This window comes from Paramisgurnus dabryanus, chromosome 5, assembly GCF_030506205.2.
Source record: "Paramisgurnus dabryanus chromosome 5, PD_genome_1.1, whole genome shotgun sequence".
Taxonomy (NCBI): Eukaryota; Metazoa; Chordata; class Actinopteri; order Cypriniformes; family Cobitidae; genus Paramisgurnus; species Paramisgurnus dabryanus.
In genome coordinates this window covers 22715050-22737038 of record NC_133341.1, presented here as the reverse complement: position 1 = coordinate 22737038, position 21989 = coordinate 22715050, and the positions used below count along the sequence as shown (strand labels likewise).

The window sequence follows — 21989 nt, the reverse complement described above, 5'->3', positions numbered from 1 at the left end:
ATCACTGCAGTTATGGTAAAAGACGTTCAGATTTTTTATACATCGATTAGACATTTATGCAGCAGCAGCTGAACAAAAAACCAGTGAGGAGTAAAAACCGAAATGGTTATAAATCATTTTCCTGTAGCTCAACTAATAGAGCATTGCATTCGCAAACAATAAGGTCATTAAATCAATTCCAGTGTGGATACATATGTTACAAGTGCACTGTACAGTTTATGTAAATGTAATAAATAAAAAAAATAACACCGTCGAAAAATTCTAGATGTCCACAAGAAATGTTACACAGTTCTGTAAATCACGTTTATGTGTCTTGCGGTAAACACTGTGCAAAATAAACATGAGAAGGACCAAAGGCTTGAGATGCATTTCGGATGAATTACCTGCTTAAACACCTCATTAACCTTCTTGACTAAATCCAGTTGTGCTCTTCAGATGACAGAAGGAGCCACATGGGAAGGTAATTAGAGTTTGGCAGTATACAAAGGAAAGGTTGTGCACTTTAGTACTTGTAATTCCAATGCCATTCCATAGCGAAACCTTTTGAACACGCTCAGATTTCTCTTCCAGTGATGTTGGATTTGTTTAGGTGATGTGTTTTAGGAAGATTAATCATGAAGGCTGAATTATCAACTACTTCTCTTTGTCTTCCTCCCACGAGCCGCCTGCCCTCACATGTAATTAAGTTGAGAAAGTAGCTGTATGGTCAGTCAGGCATATCATACATAGTGAATCAACCAGCTACCCTTCAAAGCAGGCACTACCGATTTTAACTCGCTGAAGAACACTTGACAGAAGCGAGACTAATTAAAATTGCCCGTAATGTGAAGTTACTAACTTTTCTACTGAAAAGCTATGTGGTGTAAAGTTAGTAAACTAAAAGGTCAACAGCTATGTCAACTGTAGCTTCTGTTGCGTGTATTTTAAATGTATTTTGTTTGCTACATGAGAACGTTTTAAAAAACTGCTAATGCTATAAACTCCAGAGGTGTTATTAAGGCCATGTTGAACTACCGTAATTTACTGCATTTTTATTTGTTACCATAAATTTGGCTGTTTGTAATAAGTTAGGAGAGTCCACGCACCTCTGAGTAGGACATTAAGTCATTGCTGGGTGACAAAAATCAATAACTGGCGTTGGGGGAGAACCGATAGGACCTGAACATGCCATCTAGCAGCCGATCGATAGTTTTGTGTTTAAAGAGAGAGAAAAAAAGAGGACATTGGTCAAGTCCTGACTGTTGTGAGCTTCACAAAGGGGAGATTTATATTGATCTCTAAATGCATTCTTTATAATTTGGTATTTTATGCCAAAGCACGTCCACAACTAAAGCAAAGGCAGTTGTGTTATAGTATATTTGAACTTGTTAAAGTGAGACGTTTTGTTGTGTTCTTGTTGTAGAGATTGGTGCCAGCAATGTCAGGTTATGGATTTGATTTCTAGGGAGTGCATGAGCTGACAAAATGTATTACCCAAATTCACTGTAAGTCACTTTGTATAAAAGCGTCGGCCTGCGTAAATGTAAATGTAGTTTTAGAAAGCACACTCTTAAAATGGCTGGGATATTTTTGACCCATGTTGGGTATATATTGGACAGAACACACCACTGGGTTCAAATTGACCCAATGCTGGGTTGTTTTCACCCAACTGCTGGGTTATTATTAGGGATCGACCGATATGGATTTTTCAGTGCCGATGCCGATACCGATTTTTGTTTCATCAGCCTTAGCCGATGACCGATACAGGCTACCGATTTTCTTGAGCCGATATTTGAAGCCGATACTGCTTTTGCCCACTCAATTTACATAATAAAAATGACACAATGATGATGCCAAATGTTACACATCTCAATTTAAAAAAAAGTAACATTTATTGAACTTATAAAAACTATATTAAACAAATAGTAAAAACAGGTGAGGGTGCTATGGAACCATGAACTGCACTCTCCACAATGAGGAGGAACTATCAGCAAAGGATATTGATTTCTAGCACTTTACTACTACAAATATATATAGAGATGAGAAATAAAAACCCGCTTTGTGCAGCTATGATCAGCTGTTAGGCCGAGCTTTCGATGTTGTCATGGAAAGGTTGGTTGTTTTTAGTCACATGACCTGCAATCGCTTGCGGCTTCAAGCACTCTGTCTGTAAATAATGCCGGAAAAAATCGTCGAACACGACAGCCACGTATCAGCCGATGCCGATACACATAAAACTCGCAAATATCGGCCCGATATATCGACCACCCGATATATCGGTCTATCTCTAGTTATTATAACTCATGGTTGCATAACAACAACCCAACATTGGGTTATTTTTAACCCAGCATTAGGTAATTTTTAACTCGGCATGTGTTCCAATATTTACCCAACGTGAGTAAAAAATAACCCAGACATTTTTAGAGTACAATTGTTGCTTTGTTTTATATTGGCTATACTGTTTCTCAGAGTTATTTTTAACCCAGCATTGGGTCAAACCCAGCGGTTGGGTTAAATTAACCCAGAAATTGTTTATATTTGACCCAACAGTGGGTTAACCAAACCAGCTTTTTGGGTTAATTGGGTTAAATTACAACCTTACAGGTTGGGTTTATCCCTTTTTGACCCAGCACTAGGTTGAGAATAACCCAACATTTTTTTTGGTTGTGTAAGCTGGCCAAGTTTTAATGTGAAAAAGGCTTTCTGGAAATTTTAGGCTCTTAGAGAGGAATACACCATATGAATACACATCATATGGAATGTGACATTTCTTTCCAGGGAAAGTGTTTGTTGGCATAAGCACATTGTGTTTTATATATTTCCTTCTAGATTTTCTTTTCTTTGAAAATTCTGTTGGCTGCATGGGATTACCAAACCAAAATTAGACTGAAGGAGGGTTTTACTTAGGAGCTCAAAATATCCTTCTGTATAGCAGGGTTTCCAATCTGGGAGTTTCACAGCCCCTTAGGGGTTTAAGATGTAAATGTAGGGCGTCGTAACACTGCAAACTGTGGTCAATGCTGGCTCCACATTTTATGTAAAAAAGCACTGTACTGAGCTGTGAAGACTCTGACCAGCTGACTCCCTGACCTGCTTGTATTTGAGAATCTGCATTAGAGTCACTTTGTCATGACAAACAATAATCATATTTTTAGTTTTTAGTGATGCCTGCGTAAATACAATACTGCCACATTTGTAAAATGTCTGCAATAATTTACCATTATATTCTGCTGAAATTAAGTTTATGCTTTTTATGTTTGCTCCCACAGATCCTATTGCTGTCTGTGCAAAAATAATAGTAGTCAATTTAATATGTACCAAATGTAGCTCATGTTATGTCATTCTGAGCTGATCACATCTTTAGTAGATAGATTATATTAACCGTATCCCTCAGTATTGGCACAAGTATGTACTGTATGCATGTACCATACAGAAAGGTGACAGTAAAATTGTGTTGTGGTCAGTTTGACCGGGTACGTACTTGTATAGTGCGCACACTAGTCTGTGTGCAGAGTTGTATAGTTTGTACACTAGTAAGTGCACAGGAGAATTTCATCATGAATTTTTTTTTAATAATAACATATAACATCTTGCATTTTGCAGAGAATCACTGTAACATAAAAACTGCTTAATTGTCTTATCTCTTGTGTGCCCTGAAGTTAGACTGCTTTATGTGACTCACACATTTTACACAGCAGGCTTATTTATCGCTGCATCAACAAACATCATTTGTCAATAAAACTCCTTGCAAGTCCTAAAGCATCGTCGTCTTCAGTAGGCATAAAATTGCATTTGAAATTGATGAAACTTGTGTTAACAGTTTTTGGTGTCCTACAGCATTTTACAAGCAAAATCTGTTATTTTGCAGAACAGCTTAGTGTATTGGGATTTAGATTTATTGTCTGTTGTTTGAGTTTATTGTGTTTTCAGATTTGTATCAAGACCCATATTTACCGAAAGGGCATTAATACAGAATGGCTGATGAACGTTCTGAGGTGTGCAATTATTTTCTGGGAAACGCACGGCGAACGTAGTTCCAGGCAGCTCTCTTGACCGCATTACAGTTCCATTACAGTACAGTTTACCTGTGGGGAAATGTTTTAAAAACATTAATGTGTAAATATTGCAGCCGAACACACATATGTTTGAGCCACAAAAAGATTCTGGATGCTAAAGAAGATACAAATAATACAGACAGACTTCAAACTGTTGGCTTTCTCAGGTACATCAAAGTGCATCAGATATGAGTAATTAGAAGCTGTCATGATGAGGCGCTGCAGCAGACATTTCTTTATGAAATCGCCAATATAACCTAAAAGATCCTGTTTGATATCTGCTGTTGATGACAGGGGGTGAAAGCTCAGAATTCTCTGTTTTGTGGGTGTAATAGAGGCTTTCAGCCCGAGGGGATGAAGTGACATCTCTATTAGATGTGTGACAGCATGATTGACACAAGTCTATTGACCCTCACTCTAATGAAGTGATACGGTTTTCTGCTGATATTGTGATCATCTTCAATAAATCTTGAATAACTCAGTTATGTGTGAATCTGAACCTGAAGAGGCCATGAGGCCTAATGTTGGTTTGTTTGTGTATTTAGGCATGTACAGGTTTTGCTAAACTTGTGAAGGTTAAATATTTCACATGGTCAGCAGTTTTACAAAAGCCCAAAAATTATGTAGATTGTGTCACATAAAGCACATTGTAATGTACTCATATACATGCATACATCACTGAAAGCTTCTGTTGAGGTATTTACAAGGACCCGTCAACGTGGTTTGTGTGTTCTTCATTGTCTGTGCACTGGTCAGTGTGAGGAGTTGTTATGAGGAAGACAGCAGGCCTGAAGTGTCTTTGACAGTGTGAGCTGTGTAAGTTGTGAGCTTCAGTCATTATATACATCATCATAAGGAAGCTCCCAGTTGGAAGCTTGCGTTTGTCCCATGTCTCCTGCATCTCTCTATTCCATTCTCCCTTGACAGATGACAGAAGCTGGCTTCAAAGAGAACAGACTGGGCACAGTGGAGAGCTGAAGCGGCTGGCACCAGTATACTGAGGAGAGCGAGAGGGTTACATAAGACAGTCCTAGCTCTCTGTCTCTCTCTTGCTCTCTCTCTCTCTCTCTCTCTCTCTCTTTCTGTGCCCAGAGGGATGTGGTCTTTGCCAGCCTTACCAGCAATTTCCCTCCTAAACCCTTGTGATCACTTCTCTTTGCGTTTCTCCATGTTATCATAGCTGCGACACGTGGCACTGTGCTTGAAATATATTCGAATGATACAACTGGGAAATAGATTTGGCAATGGTTGGGTGACGTCTTTGTGAGGGAAAGGAACAGGAAGCTGGGTGATTTTCAGCCTTCTGAATATGCATATGCATGCGTCTGGGACACTTGGGATTTCCTGGTTTTAAATAGCAATGTTTTTTTGTATTATAGAATCTTATTGCATTCAAGTCAAGCAATGTGGCCATTTCCACCAGTTATAAACAACTTTTTTTTTTTTTATCAATTTTTAACAAGCATAACACATGCTACTGTGTACGTTATTAACTGTTATTAAGACAATGATTAATTATTGAAATCTAGCATGAACTAAATTCATGTAAACAAACTTAAATGGTGTACTCAAATAATACTTAAAGTGAAGGTACACCTAAAAAATTAATTCTGTCATAATTTTCTCATCCTCACGTTGTTCTAAACCTTTATGAGGTTTTTATAAACTATTATTTTTGATGTTTGGGGCAAGCGGTTGCACATAATCGCAGATTAATCTGAAAGCGTGTGATGGTATGGTTAAGCGTACTGCAACCTGGGTACAGAGTGATCACATTAGTCAAATGAACCAGACTTTGGCAAAACCAGTTAATAAAACATACTCTTGTACAGTTCAGTATGCATAATGAATTACGCCCTTGTACATGGTCAATGGTTCTTGATTAGTGCGCTTTGTAATTGACTTTAAAGTGTTTGCTGTTGTGACAAGACCCAATGCAGCAAAAGCGCTGTGGGTTAGATTAAATTGCAGGGTTCCCTTCAAATCATAGCAAACCTGTAGTTGGGCTGATTGCTGAAATAATGAAAATAATGTCTGTAATTTGAATCCAGCAAATGAATGTTGTACTTGAATGTCTCTTTAGGTCCATGGTAATCAATTCAGTCCTGTAAAAGAAGGTCATTAAATGTTAAATACCGTAGTCATAGTACTGATTATTTTGTTTATGTTCTAATGTACTAGGTCTGTACCGTAGCTCCGTTGGCAAAGCATTGCATTACCAGTTCTGTGGTTAAGCTTTATTGGCTATTTTCTTTCTTAACCAATAACCAATCATACTCTGTGTGTTAGGTAAAAGATAAATTATCTGATTTTAAATCAGTACTGGTGCCCTTAGGGTTGGGAACTGTATACTGACCCATTCTGTTTACTCTCTATACAAAAAAGAACAGCTAAATCATGAAATACTCTGACAATACTGTTATACCCACACTGTAAAAAAATTCCGTAGAAATTACAATGTTATTGCAGCTGGGTTGCCGGTAATTTACCGTATATTTACATTTATGTTATTTACTGGCAAGAGTTTGTTCAAAGTTAAATAAATATTTAATATTAACAAGTCTTTATCTTTATAGAATAAAACTATACAATAACTGCCTCATGCAAAGCATTCTGGGAACCAGAAATCATCATCAACCTTTTTCTGTTTATTGCTTCAGATTTTGTTTCCCAGAATGTTTAGCTTGATGCTGTTTTTTAGTTTTACTCTGTAAAGACAAAGACTTGTAAATGTTTAATGTTCATTTCACTTTGAACAAAATGTTGCCGGTAAAAAACAAATTTAAATCTACTGTAAGTTACCGGCAACCCAGCTGCAATTTCTACGGAATTTTTTTACAGTGCCGTTTTTTGGGAAAGGATCAGGATATATCGGAATATCAGGCTGAAATTAGGAATTTTGTGGAGTGGTGCAATGTTAATCATCATCTTGTCAATGTTGGACAAACAAAGGAAATGATAGTGGACCCCGAGAAGATTAGATGATTACTGTCCAGTAATCATTTAAGGTAGTATAATTAAGCTAGTGGAGACCTATAAGTAATTAGAGGTGGTCATTGATTGTTAATTTTCTTGGAAAGCCTGCTTAAAATTCCAGCAACGACTACATTTTTTTTTTAGAAGACTTAGGTTAGTTGGAGTAAATAAGATGATTACGCTATTATTTTACTTGTGGCAGTCTTAGGACATCTGGTAAATTATGGAATGCAAGCTATGGCCATTTTTCAGTCCAATCAAAATCACAGCTTGCACGTCTTGTTAAAATGGACATGAAAATTATAGGAGTGAGAGAATGCTATTCAGCAATATTGCGTTGTTGGCAGAATCCATCAAACATAGTGATGATTTAGTTGCAAAGTCCTCAAAGTGCACTGGAGATGAATTGGGTAAACAATGGCACACGCACATACTTAGAGGGTTTTGCAGCTAAAGACAGTTATATTTGTTAAATATTAATGAAAAGTGACATTTGTGAAAATAGGGCATTTTAATAACCTTTTCATTGCCATTAACGTGAAATTACTGAACTGATTATATGCTGATAAATTACTAATAAAATATGCTCATTTACAAGAAAACATCAGACGCACTTAGAGGGTTTTGCAACTTCATCTATGTGTCAATATTTTGATTAGCAAAATGTAATTAATTCATTCCCTTCCGAATGTAATTAATCCTTTGTGATTTTCACAAGTTTCCCAAAATGCATTCCTGTAAAATGTTTTTCTAAAAATAAACGTACAAATATATCAAATTAAAGAACAGACCCTCCGCTTTCAAACAAACAAACAAAATGAAAAAAATCTATCTATATCTTTATTTTTTCTTATATACTTATAAACTCTTAAATATGGGTATTTTTCTTAAAAAATAAAAATTTAAGCAAAAATACTGAAATAATTGCATTTTTGTGAAGGAATTTTGTTAGTGATCAGATTCAAACAGTTATCAAAACATACAGTACACAGAGTTTAAAATTAGTAAAAACAATTTTTGCTTCAGCTTTTTTATAAATTAGGTACTGTAAGCAATCTAGTGGATAATCGTGGTATTACAGATAACATAAAAACTCATCAGGGAGACGTTTTTTTTAATGCAAATTTTTCTCTTAATTGACAATGGCGGGAAAAGAGTTAAAGGTATAGTGGAAGATTTTCCCCGAATTTTAGAAAAGAAACGCCCTCTCCGGTTTTTTTTATGCAATTGCACAATGCTCTACCTGCTCCCAAGAGGGAACGCCTATTCAACTATTATAATGATGATCTTGATGATCCACCCGGAAAAAGAAAATCCTCGTCTATACCTTTAATTGTTATGCAATTTAGTGTTGCTGTTGTGTGTTACATGTTGAATGATGCGTCTGTAGCCTCGAGTCCAAGACAAATTTCCTGAAAAGGGAAATAAACTGTAACTAACTCTTAAAGGTCATGGGTTCGATACCCACAGAACATACTTACTGATGAAAATGTCAACTGTGTAAGGCAATGTAAATTGCATTGGATTAAAAATGAATAAACATATAAATGTAATGTATAAACATATGGATGGTCTAGAATTAGAAGCAACAATGTAAGATCAGCTTCTTCCTTTAATAAGTGGGTGGTGTGATTCTTTTTAACACTGCACAGTTTATTGGCAAAATACAAAATGGTTTAACAAGATGGTAGAGATGCATATAGCTGCATACAGTAAATGCATAACACTCCAGTGAAGGACAGCATGTGTTCATCTGTAGGAGTGTGTGTATGTGCACAGAGATGAGGGATGGAATGGGTTTTTCTCTACACTAGCTGTTCTTCTCACCCTCTATTACAGACCCTAAATTGAAATCGCATTTTTACTTTATCCTCAGAATGTGGGCAGATGAAGACCTGCACTGCTGTGTATTGAGGGAAACATTTCTGTTGTGTGTGTTGGTATTAAGTTTTTTCTGCTTCCCTGCCTCTGTTTTCCAGTTTACGAAACAAAACATCTGCTCTCCGTACGTACAACCCGGTGCAATGCAATAACCTTCAAAAACATTTCTGATTACTCCCAAAACGTTTCGCGTCGAATGAACCAAAAAAATTCAGGCTAATGACGCACCACTAGAAAACAAGGCTGTTTACATCGTTTGAGGGACTAAACTGGAGTACACAAGTGGTTTGTTCACTGTTCCCCGTATTATAGCTGCAATTCTTTTAATGCAGTACATTTAATCTCCTTTAACATTGGATTAGCTTTCTCAGGAAACAGCAGCAGTAATGGGATTAAAGTCGAATGAATGAAAGTCACTCATGCCATGCAAGGAGCTTAGATGGCGTTTTTTGTATAATGTGGAGAGAAGGGAGACAAATTCCAAGGAGGTTATGATGCTCCTGAAATCGGTCAAAGGTAGAGGGCTTACATTAAGAGTAATATAGTGGATAAAACACAGATTAAATTCACAGGGAAGGAATTCTCATCGGCCCTTAACTGCAGTCATTCACAATAACAGGATATCAGCCCTCTGGATTCACTATAACAAGAACCTTCTGGAGTAACCCGAACCTGACCTCGACACAAATTAAGTTGTTTTTGTATATACTCAAGAGAGTGATTGAAACCAGATACCCACAGAGTATCACTAGACTAGCTTATATATATAAGTGCCTGCCTTATTAATGTTTCCTGTGGTTATTATGCTATGACCTCCAGTTCAAGGTTACAAAGGACCGGTATAGTCCCACAGTATGATAGACTGCAAGGGGTGTATCTATCACCACCAATGGTATACATTTATTTCTTAACTATATATAAGAGCGAGAGAGAGAGAGTGTCTGGTGTGTTTTAGATAAGGGGTATTTTATTTTTTGAGATCTATACAAATATGCATTCCATAAATTTGGGTATGTTTGCACAACATGTGTGTTTTTGAGTACAGACGACAACATTAGCTTTGTTTCCATTACAGATTTGCGCAAAACCTTAGCGTTATTTTAACAAAAAACTTTTGCAAATGATGACATTTTCAATTACTGATGTTACGCGACTAAAACAGAATTTTGTTCTCACGTGATTAGTCATTTTAAAAACCATGGCGTGTTCTGTCTCATACGGCGCTGCGCAGGCCAATGCATACAGAACAGTCGACTCTCGAATCGCTTTTACAGTATTTTAATGTCATGCTCTTGTCGGTTCTTGTGATGCCACATGAAGTTGACCACACCTCCTCTGTCTTGCCCTACAATTAAACATACCACACCATATTAAAAGAATGATCATGTGACACATGACCCCTCAGGGGTGTCACGATTCTACAAATTCTCGATTACATTTTGATTCTAAGGTCACGATTCAATTAGATTCTCGAAAGCACAAAAAAATGCTATGCCATTTTTAGACTTGATTTTATGAAATATAATATCTGACCTTGAACGTGGAGATGCCCTGCCAAGTTAGATGTGCTGCCAGTGGAAAAATATGGTACACGCACATACGTGATAAAACGAAACTTGTCAGATGAACATTCCTGTCGGTACTTTGCACCTTAAAAAAGTGCTTTTATTATGGTCAGATGAGATTATTAGACTATACCCCAATAAGTCATGTTTATATGTTGTTTTCATAACTCTTATGCTGCGTTTACACCAGCTGTGGTAGAAGCGACAAGTGCGGGTGATTTACATGTTAAGTCAATGCAAAGACGCGATTACACGTGGATTATTTTTCTGTGGCGCGGTACACGCAGTGAACGTGGCGCGAATGGCGCGATATGGATTGAATTGAGCATTGCCAGGGGAAACACGCCAGTTGAAAAAAACTGAACTTCAGCGGATTTCCGTGCCGCGTTAACCAGTCAGGACCTTGCTGTAGTAGTGATGTGATTACAGGAAGCGAGTGGAGTGACGGAGTCTCATCAGAGTCGCAGAAGCCCCTCCCTTGACGCAAATTTCCATGTGAATTCCACTGACTAGAATTTCACGTGCGGCTTTCACACGCGAATGAAGCGAGTGAACTCAAATGTTCAAGCGTCCAACTACTCGCGAATAGCGCATTGAAATAAGTTTTTGTAAACTTAAACAGATCTCAGTTCAGAGAAACAACCGTTCCTGTCACAGACACCGCTCTGCTGTGTACACGTGCGTGCTATGTCCATGTAAAGAGCAGCTCGCATGGTGTCTCCTTCATCTGCCATGCTATCTTTTAACTGGCTGTAGCTAGCTAAGTTAGAGGTTGACTCGCAGCGCTCAACATGTATTTTTTTTCCTGCTTAGCAAGCCGACCAGATGTGACAAAGGGTTTGGCAGCATCGATAGATAGATAGATAGATAGATAGATAGATAGATGGATGGATGGATGGATGGATGGATGGATGGATGGATGGATGGATGGATGGATGGATGGATGGATGGATGGATGGATGGATGGATGGATGGATGGATGGATGGATGGATGGATAGATAGATAGATAGATAGATAGATAGATAGATAGATAGATAGATAGATAGATAGATAGATAGATAGATAGATAGATAGATAGATAGATAGATAGATAGATAGATGTGACAAGCAGCAGATAGACTGACCAGTCAGTAAGACCTCACACTTCATTTTCTTACTTTTCATAGAGTGAGAACTTATCCATTCACAAAACACAGGGTAAGAAGTGGAGGGAGGAGTCCCTCATTTTAACTGAGGATACAGAGGGTGACTTTGGCAGACAGAAAGGTAATTTCACACCTTTCACCCGTTGACATGAAAATACAGACCAATACTGGCTCAATTAAAAGAAGCGGAGCGGGCAGAATGGAATTGGTCCAAAAAAAAAATACATCCTGGAACTGGCACGAAATAATCCACAGAAAGTGAATGAGCCTTTGTTTTGATGTTTAAAAATGGCCTAGCTGTTTGTTTGTTTTTTGTGAATATATTGGAGAATAACTGACATTAATCGTTATCCAATTACAAGGAAAGGGCATGTTTACTCTTAAAAATAACGGTTCCTAAAATGTTCATTGGTTGCACAAAAGGTTCTTTGTGACGGGAAAGGTTTTACATACTACTAAAAGCTGAGAAAGAAATAAAGGTTTGACTGAAAGGTTATTTGGGAAATCAAAAAGATTTTTTGTGACATCACTGTAAAGAACCCTTTTTGGCACCTTTATTTTTAAGAGTATTGGTACCAGTACAGTGATCCTGGCTTTTTTGTCTTAGATATGTGTGTGTGAATAGGGATTGAGTTTGCTTTACAAGTTACATACACAGTAGAGGTCTTCTCGGGTCCAAAGAAATGTACCTGACCCGAAGTGACCCGAATCACTTTATACCTGAACCCGACGTGCATAAATTATTTTTTGTAAAGAAAGACCAGACCCGAGACAAACCCGAGAAAATTAGGCCGATTCCGACCCGAACCAGTGGCAATTTTTTTTTAACCGGACTGGACCCGAATGTAAACAGCACTGATGTGTGTGCAGTCTGCAGCCCCACACGCAGCAGTCAGACAGAAAGAAACCCGGCTGGTCTCGCAACCAATTTGTCGAGCTGCTCCATTTGTTTTACTTTGTTTTGTTTTAGACCCGAACCCGATGGGGTCTCGGGACGGACCTCAGGTTTTCGGATCTAAGTGGATTCGTGAAGACCTCTAAAACACAGCATATTTACGGTTTACTTAGGGCCATTTGTGGTGATGATATCATAAAGGTTTTTTCCTAAAGGTCTCTCTTTCTCCACCCCCTCTCTCTCTATCTCTTTCGGATAGACAGGGAGAATTAAGTCCTGATGTTGTCATTGTAGAGAGGCAGAATGGTCATGCCACAAGTGATTATGGGCTGGTTGAGATAGCGCATTCTGGAACTTGTGAGCCCTATGGGAATGGGGGCCCGTGCTTATTCTGCAGGTCCACAGATGAATTGGCCCCGACATGACTAAAACAAGCTCTGTCGCTCTGCTTTACGCCCTCAATTACCGTATATGTGTGTTTATCGCTGTCACTGCGCAACACACACACTTTTGCCGGATCTCTGAAGTTTAAATCCTTGAGCAGTTAGTGGCTTATTTGCATTCACACACTTGCATGCTTCGCTCTTTTTCATTATCTACCTTTCCCTTTACTGTATATCATGTAATTCTTCTGTTATGTCAGATAGAGGCTCCAAGTTATGGTCATTACTTTATGCCGTCTAATCCTGCTCTGCCTGCAGGGATTTGCAATTCCGAAGCTCTGAAGGCAGGAATTTCGATCAGCTTATGGTAGTTAGCCTTTGTTTGATAGAGGTTGCACTGGGTTCCCAAGTAATACAGTCGTGCTTTATGAGCCAGTATAAATGCTGATTGAATTGGCTTCAGAACATTGGTGTGACTGTGGAACATAAATAAATCTACATATACTGTAAATGTGTAGAGCTTCCGGATAAAACATTACGGTTTTTGGCAAAATAGATCATATATTGCATTTGTAGTCCTCTACAATGAGAACTACATTCACTGGCAACAATAATATCAATTTCTGTAGAGCTTTAATATTATAATATTACTATTATAGGAAATACATTATCTTGTCACTTCATGTTCATTCTAATCTTTCAAATCTTAAGAGGGTTTGTTTTTGAACACATTGAATTATACCGCAAATGATGTAACTATAGGCAATATCTCCTCATTTCAGCTCTGCAAAGATGCAACCATTTTGAAATTTCCACTTTGAACAGATCGAATAGGTCAGTAACTAAATCGGGAAGTATTACATACAAAAATACATACAGTATAGGCACACATGCACCCACAGACATACGAGCACACACATACACATTTCTTACAGAGATGGTCTGATTCTCTTGCTTGTTTTCCTGCCAAACTGAGCAGCTAAGCCACAGGATGCTGAAAAGGAAGAGAGCGGGAGGGAACTGCCAAAATGCCTGTTAAAATGAATAGGGTTGGGTTGCCCTGACTAGATTACATAGACACGTTGTGTGCATATTGTATGTGAGAATGTGTGTAGGTCATTTGTCTCTGTAAGTTAGTGCTCAGTAATCATTATTATTTTAAGTAAATCGTCTTAAAGGTGTAGTGGAGGATTTTTTCGAATTTTAGAAAAGAACCGCCTTCTCCACTTTTTAAAAAAATGCAATTGCGCAACTCTCCTGATTGACAACTAGGAGGACCAATAGTCTTGATGATCCACCCGGAAAAAGAAAATCCTCCACTATACCTTTAATATACTATAATATACTTAATATAATTGTAATAATATACATTAACATATGGGATTGCATGTGTATTCGGAAACATCGCATGCTGATGGACATGGGCTGTTTTGGGTTAAGCCATGCAATTTGAAAACTTGCGAGAATTGATCAAAGCTAACAATGCTGAAGTACTAAATAACCCAACACGTAGGGGACATCAGCACACCTGTACCACTTACAGACAATCCGCATCGAAAACACAGCTGGTGACCAGTTAAAGTGGGTTGAAACGCCTCATGTAAGTTTAATGGTAATGTAAGTGTGTGTTTGTGTGTGCACATGTGCGTGTGTGTGGTGGTTGGTATGTCCGTATACATTTGCTAGATCTCTATGCAAATTCTTTCGCTTTCTCAGATGACCTTTCTAATTCAGTTCATCTTACCTCTACTTCACCATGCAGTTGATAAAAGCTTTTAGATGATCACAGGTTTAATGGAATGGAAAAGCCCTTTCTTGGGCATTTTTTTTCTTTCAGTGAAGACATCTTGATCTGTCCTCTACGGAGGCTCGGAAATCCATTTACAGCTATTTGGTGCCTGCAAAAGACTGTCATGTACTTATCCGCCCCAAACTCGCACACATTAGCTAAGGAAGGACACTGCGGCAAACACAATGGTGTACAGCATATATAACACAGAATTTCATTATCAGAATTTCGCCATTGGGATACATATAACATGCTTTAGTATTGGAATATTGAATTATTTTTTATTAAGTTCAATGTACAGTGTTATATATTTTGTTCACATGTGTACATGTTTTCAACAATGTTTGAATTCATTGAAGTCCCAATTGTAACCATCAACGTCAGTGCCGTTATTTCTGGGTTAGCCTTTGCTTTTGCTGTCATAAAAACCATAGGTTTGTTCGAGCTCTTGTGCAGTGACTGACTCAAAAACTGAAACTTTGATGTCACACATCAATTAATCTGCGCAGAGCCATATGCAGAAGTATGCATCTACGGTAGCGCGACACTTTGTTTATTGCTTTTATCAAGCCACCTTGTGAGCTTAATTTTTATATAAGCCGTATAAAATTTATTGCATTACATCATCAATAACATGATTTGTGAGTCCTGTCGGATTGATTCCTATCAACAGTGAGGGTGAAGACTACAACTCCCATTGTTCATTATTAAGAGCGTAATTTAGCAACTGTCATTGTTGTTGTTTAGCGACCTCTAGCTGTGAAAATTACTTATGCATGTGCTTTTAAAGTATATATTCCTTACAGTAAGGTGCTCAGTATTTGAAAATGTGTTCCTGTAGCTCAACTTGTAGAGAATGGCACCAGCAACGCTGGTGTTTTGGGTTTAATTCCTATCGTTTCTTTGTAGCAAATGATCTTAAAGGTCCAGTGTGGGATTTTTAGCGGCATCTAGAGGTGAGATTGAGAATTGCAATCAACAGAAGCTATGGTAGCTGCCAAAGGACAAACATGTTATCTTCTGAGACAATGTAGGGTCGAAACCGAGGGGCAACCCGTCGATCTCTCAGATAAAGCCAATTCGGAAGTGACTTAAACTGCAATTCATCGACTAGCCGCTAGAGGCAGGCTCCAAAAGGGAGTCAATTCCCATAGACCTCCATGTTAAAATGGCCAACTTTACAGTAGAAAATATGTTTACAGCCTAGTTGTGTTTTTGGTCTTTTAAAGCTAATTTTGCCCTTCATGGCAACTGTGAGGGGGTTGAATTTTTTTGTAACTCATCCGTTTAAATTATATTAAGCCTTAAACTTCTGCATAATTAAGGGCGTGGCCACTTGAGTGAAGCCGCCTTTCCACTGCACACGACAAACAACGGCCGTTAAACCGAAAGTCATTAATTTCCTATGGAGAGTCGCAAAGGGGCTGCGTGAAGTGCTGACCACCTGTGGATGCGTGAATATCGGATCCGTTTTGAGCGTTGGATTCGTTAAAAAATTTGAACTTGTGCGACTAAACGGCATGCGATATGCCGACCGGAAGTGAGGTATTTCAATGTATTCCAATCATAAACTGTGTGTGAGGTAAAAATGATTAATCCTTTTTGTTTAACTTTATTAGTAACAATTGAATCCTTTCAAAAAAACTTTTGATTACTGATAATAAATACATTATTAATTTAATTTGTGTATGTTATTATTTTAATCTTGTCTTCATATGTTCTCTCCAAAAAATATTGTCAATCTTTGTCATATATGCACAGCTATTTGTTTCATTCATTTGCATTAATTTATTTATTCCACCATTGTAAACATATTAGAATGAAGCCTCTTGCGCTGGAATGAGCTTCTCTCCCATAAACGCTTAAACTGAAACTTCGTTACGACTGCTACTAGGGGGAGAACTCCGACTGTCGTTTCCGTATGTCGTGTGCAGTGGAAAGGCGGCTTGAGGGGTGAACTGCCACTGCTGTCACTAGAATCGAGCAAGGTAGGTGTGGTTTGAGCAACCAGAAACCTCAGCTTCACCCATATCCCGCCTCTTTACCTATTTTCGGTTATCCGCAAGTGATTCACGGAGAGGTGCGGCCAAGATGGCGACGGCAGGCAACGCCTACTTATAGCTTCAAAAACGATCTTCACAAACTAATGGGTGACTTCACGGACACTACGTCCATATGTTTTACAGTCTATGGTTAAATCGCGCTCTGTAGAAAAGTTTGTCTGTTTGGGACTACCGTACAAACATGACGGTGACACGCATTGTATGTAGATAAAAACGTCTTTATACACCACTGATAATAGTTTATTATATTGTATATTAAATTGCATTTCTGTCAAAAGATCCTTCTAAAAGTCCCACACTACACCTTTAACACAGCTTAACACAGGATCACAATGTGAACATTGCCTGGAACAATGAAGCAATCACTTGTGGTCATACACAGTAAGGAATACAGATTCCCAAAACCTTAAATGAACTTATTAATCATGCACCTTGTAATCTGAGTAGCACTTTCCATTTGCACCCATGCAAAACTCTGTGTAACTAGATGTTGCCAGAATCTGTATAAACTGTCTTTAACTAATCTGTGGTGGCTTTAATTAGGCTAAACAGTAGGGAAATAAAGCTCTAATCTACATTAAATGAATTCTCACTGGAGTGCCTTTATTAAGATCCCAGCACCTCATTAGATACCAGGGCAGGGAGCAGGGGATACTGGGAAACAGAAGTTGCCACTGACAGTTTCCAACTCATTTCTACTTTGTATGCAGAGACAGACATTTATTTGTTGATTTCCTGGAAAGTGCCAATATTGTGGTTCTGTGATGTTAACTAAACTTTGCACTGAAATCATATTTGTGAGCCTGTCTGTAAATTCAATGCTAAGGTCTTATAATCTAATAATAAGATTAGGACTTTAAAGGACAAGTTCGGTATTTTAGACTTAAAGCCCTGTTTTCAGATTGTTTATGGTCAAATAGAATGGTTTTGACTGAAATTTCGACATTTTCGGCTGCCCTGAGAATTTTCGCGTGTTTGTGTTTCAGCTCAGACCTCTACAATGGGTTTAATGGTGCACTGGAACAATCCTTCCTAAAATGCATTAAACTTTCGTTTACAAAGACGTGAAACTCACCGAGTGGTCAGGGGTGTTCACTGGTATGCTCACACAAAAATCGCTCCAAAAGACGCATTCCAACAGGTTTTATCGTAGTTTTTACCACCTCCATTGACATGTATTAGTTGTGCTGTGAGGTACGGTATTACTCCGCGCCGGGAACTTTGTTTCTATTCTTGCAATTGGCAAAGGCGGATTAGCGCCACCACCTGGGCTGGAGTGTTTATTATTCAAGCTCTAAGCGGAAGAATGTACGGGTGTGAGGCGTTTGGGAAAATAGGTCCACAAGTTAACAACGAATGCTAAAACAGCTGTTGGAAAGCATCTTTTGCAGCGATTTTTGTGTGAGCATATCAGTGAACACCCCTGACCACTCGGTGAGTTTCACGTCTTTGTAAACGAAAGTTTAATGCATTTTAGGAAGGATTGTTCCAGTGCACCATTAAATCCATTGTAGAGGTCTGAGCTGAAACACAAACACGCGAAAATTCTCAGGGCAGCCGAAAATGTCGAAATTTCAGTCAAAACCGTTCTATTTCACCATAAACAATCTGAAAACAGGGCTTTAAGTGTAAAATACCGAACTTGTCCTTTAATACTCTGTCAGTGTTAAAGACATCAAGGTTGTCAAGGTTAGAAAGTTCTTTACATAATGTAGGGTGATTTTATGTAGACAGTAAGTTGCAAAAAATTACTATAGCTGGGTTTTTACAGGCAGGGTCACTTATTTTTAATTGACATTATACAATTGATGGCACAGTTTCAGACGTTTCTAGATTTATATTACAATACAACATCTATATTCTTCAACATAGTATGAAATTTCATTTTTGATGCCTCAACTTGCAGTTTTCTTTCACTTTTACCGCCCCTGTATTTGCCTTTTTATGAAGCCGCTGCCGAAAATACCCTCCATCTTACGTATCTCAGGTCTCACTCGTAATGTTTCTGTCCCATCAGTCTTTGTTTCCTCTCTGAGGTCCACAGTAGGGAGGATAAAAAAATGACAGACAGCTTAAAAAACTCCATCTGTCCCAAACTGACACCTTTTCACACAGGTGACAGGTGGCGTATCAGCACTCGCATTATTTCGCTGTGTAGGGTGAGGGTGTTATGTAAGTTCAGCAGAATTGATATAATTACCATATGTCAAAAAACGGATGTTGACAGCCATTGTTAATCTCTGCAGGTCTGTGCAATGACTGGACTCTAATCCTCCCCCATATAATTCAGTGTCTGTGTTGGGCGAGGCGATTCGGTGAATTGTGCTGATGCGGAGATGTGAGCGATGATTCTGACAGGCTCGAGGGTCACAACTGGTCACAACTGCAGACAGTTTGACTAAATATAACCATGCAAAGATTTTCTAGGCAACCAATCAGAAAGAAAGCTTGTATTCACCTGTCACATTGTGTATATGAATCTGAGAATGGAAAACAGGGATGTTCTTATTTGAACTCCACTGTTGGGAGTTTGCTATTGTATGGGGTGTCAAATTGGGTTAGCGGAACAGGATTTGAAAGGGGGGGCGTCCCTGCTTTTTCTTTTTGTTGCGAGTCTCAGAACGGATTAATCCTGAAATCCTAACACAGTTGAGTTCAGCTAAAAGGTTACATGTTTGGCATCTAAAGTCTGCAGACTTTCAACACAGCATAAGCTGCCGCTGTGAATATCTGGATTGTAAAATATAGAAGGGTTTCCTGGCCTCTGGATTGTTTAAAGCTTTTTAATGAAGACCCAAAGCAGGTATTTCCTAATGATTAAACATTGTGTATGCAATTTTTCTCAAGTTTGATTGCAATATTTAAGGATATTTAATTGAAAAAAATTACAGTAATGTTTAAAGGGTAATATTTAATTGTATGGTAATTACAGTTTATATATAAATTTTCATAATTTTTATATTTTTTATATATACAGTTTATATATACATTTTCATAATTTTTATATTTTTTATATATATATATTATATATACAAAATATACATACAGAAAAAAATTAAAGTCAAAGTTTCAAGACTCTTTCAGAAATAATACAAATCAAGGAGAAAAGTAATTTCAAGTGTGCATCCTGATAAAGTAACAGTGTTTTCCAGCACATAAACTTGAGCCTGTATTGTAGTTTGTAGTTGCATGTCACTACTACCTGATAAATGCTATTTTGCCGTTTTCTTCCCTATTTGCTCAGCCACTCCATTGTGGCTGTGTAAAACATTTCCCGTTGACCCAAATCCCATATACTGTATATGGTGCAATGTTTCCAACAAGGAGAAAAGCTGTTATTTACGCCTCGGGGGAGCAAAACCTGAGGACAAGTCTTAATTACACCGCAAGCATTTTACTGCTTCTTGCTGTGACTGGAGAATCATGTGAACATTCACAAACCAGGCTAGAAACTGAAAGAAACAGGAAGTTTATGAACTAATCTTCAACTAATAATTGTGTGGCACATGCGCTGTGTTTTCTGAGGTCTCCTGCAGTAGATAATATAGTTTGCCTGGTGCTTTATCACATTCAAAACAGACAGGAATACATCTGAGACTAAATAGATTATATTCATCACACTTGAGCAGAGATGCAAAGGTGTTTCACCTAGGGAACCCTGTTTGTCTGATTCAATGTGAGATTATTTTTCCTTTTTCCATCGCATTTCATGCTGTTATGCTAACAGCAGTCCTCTTTTCATTCATTGCTTTTTAAAAGCATAAAATCTCAACAGTTCTCACATCAGTTTCAGCTCTCAAAGCAGTGTTTAGTCAGATATACAGTATATATTATCATGTTGGTGTAAGGATGTGCGAGTGTAGGTGGTCAGTGAAGCGACCCACGCTAGATTTGCTGAATCATCACATGGGGCTTTCCCAAGAAAAACTAAACCCTGTCTAAAGCTATTTGGAAAGCTTAGTTGTGGTGCAAGCAACTTTAGCAAACAGAAGGCTTGTTTATCTTTTCTAGCTAATGCACGGCACACATGTATATTTATGCATTTTGCAGACACTCACAGTGCATCAAGGTATACATTTTTATCCGTTTGTGTGTCGCCTTGGAATCGAACCTACAACCAATGCAGTACTCTACACTACACGCTTAAAGTTCCTCCAAATTAAAGCATCAAATAAAACACATTAACTCTTTAAGCTTAGCATTACAATATAAAGGGATAGTATGTCATTTGTCTTTAAACCAATAAAATCAGTCTCTGAACAGGAATTGGAGATTAGGTTTCCCAATGAGGGCAATAAAGGTTTCTAATAAAAAAAAACAAAGCGTTCCCTTGTTTCCTTTACACTCCCTGCCATTTTATCCTCAAAATCTTTCTGCAAGAATCAAGACTAAAACTAAAGTAGGAAAGAGCATGCTTTTCAATGCTATGGTGTGAGAAGGGTGATCAAATGTGGGCTGTGGACATTTTTAGCTTGGGATTTACTGGTTTCTTGGGTGAATGTAAGAAACTGGCATTTCTCCATGTACTGATTTAGGTAACTTACACCTATTGTGTTTCTCCCCAGGCACAGAAATCATGGATAGAAAGAGCATTCAGCAAGAGAGAGTGTGTGCATGTTATTGTAAGCACCAAAGACCCCCATAGGTAAGTACCACCACAGCTGTCATAGTCATCCTCAAGGTGTATTTTAGATGGATAAATAGACCATTTAAACTGATGAATGTAGATTTAATTATACACTTAATGAGATCTTCTATTAATTACCAAAGAGACATTTATTCTTCAACAGTAGTATAGTTAATTAAACTGGCCTAGGAAATGTTTCTATAGATTTTTAATGTGTAAGGCATTTTTAAATAGCTCCTAATCCTTCCTGAAATACAAAATTTTATTTCTGAACAGTTTTTAGGGCCCTATAAAAAACGTTAAATTTTTTCCCAAATTCTGTTTTATTTTTTCCCAAATTCCGTTTTATTTTTTCCCAAATTTCGTTTTGTCTGTTTTTATTTTTGCAAATTCTGTTTTATCCATTTTAATTTTTGGCAATAATTTTTTTACCCTTTACTGTTATTTTAGTCATAAAAACAGTGTGCCTTTAATGTTAATGATTAAAATGTAAATGATTTTGGGAAAAACGGCATAACACGATTACTTAATGACTGTAAAACATGCATTTACACACACGCACAAACGCACACTACTCCATTCAATGCGTTGTTTAGTGTTGTTGCAGAAAGGTACACGTGTCAAAGCAGT

The 21989-nt window shown here is 37.9% G+C and overlaps 1 protein-coding gene across 14 annotated transcripts in view; it reads left to right on the top strand.

Moving 5' to 3' along the window:
- Positions 1-21989, top strand: part of trpm3 (transient receptor potential cation channel, subfamily M, member 3) — a 175704-nt gene that overhangs the window by 78695 nt on the left and 75020 nt on the right. For all 14 annotated transcript variants that reach the window (XM_065250378.1, XM_065250370.1, XM_065250376.1 and 11 more), the window contains exon 2: positions 21298-21377. In XM_065250378.1, coding sequence (XP_065106450.1) covers positions 21298-21377 — 80 coding nt within the window. The remainder of the gene's footprint in view (positions 1-21297; positions 21378-21989) is intronic.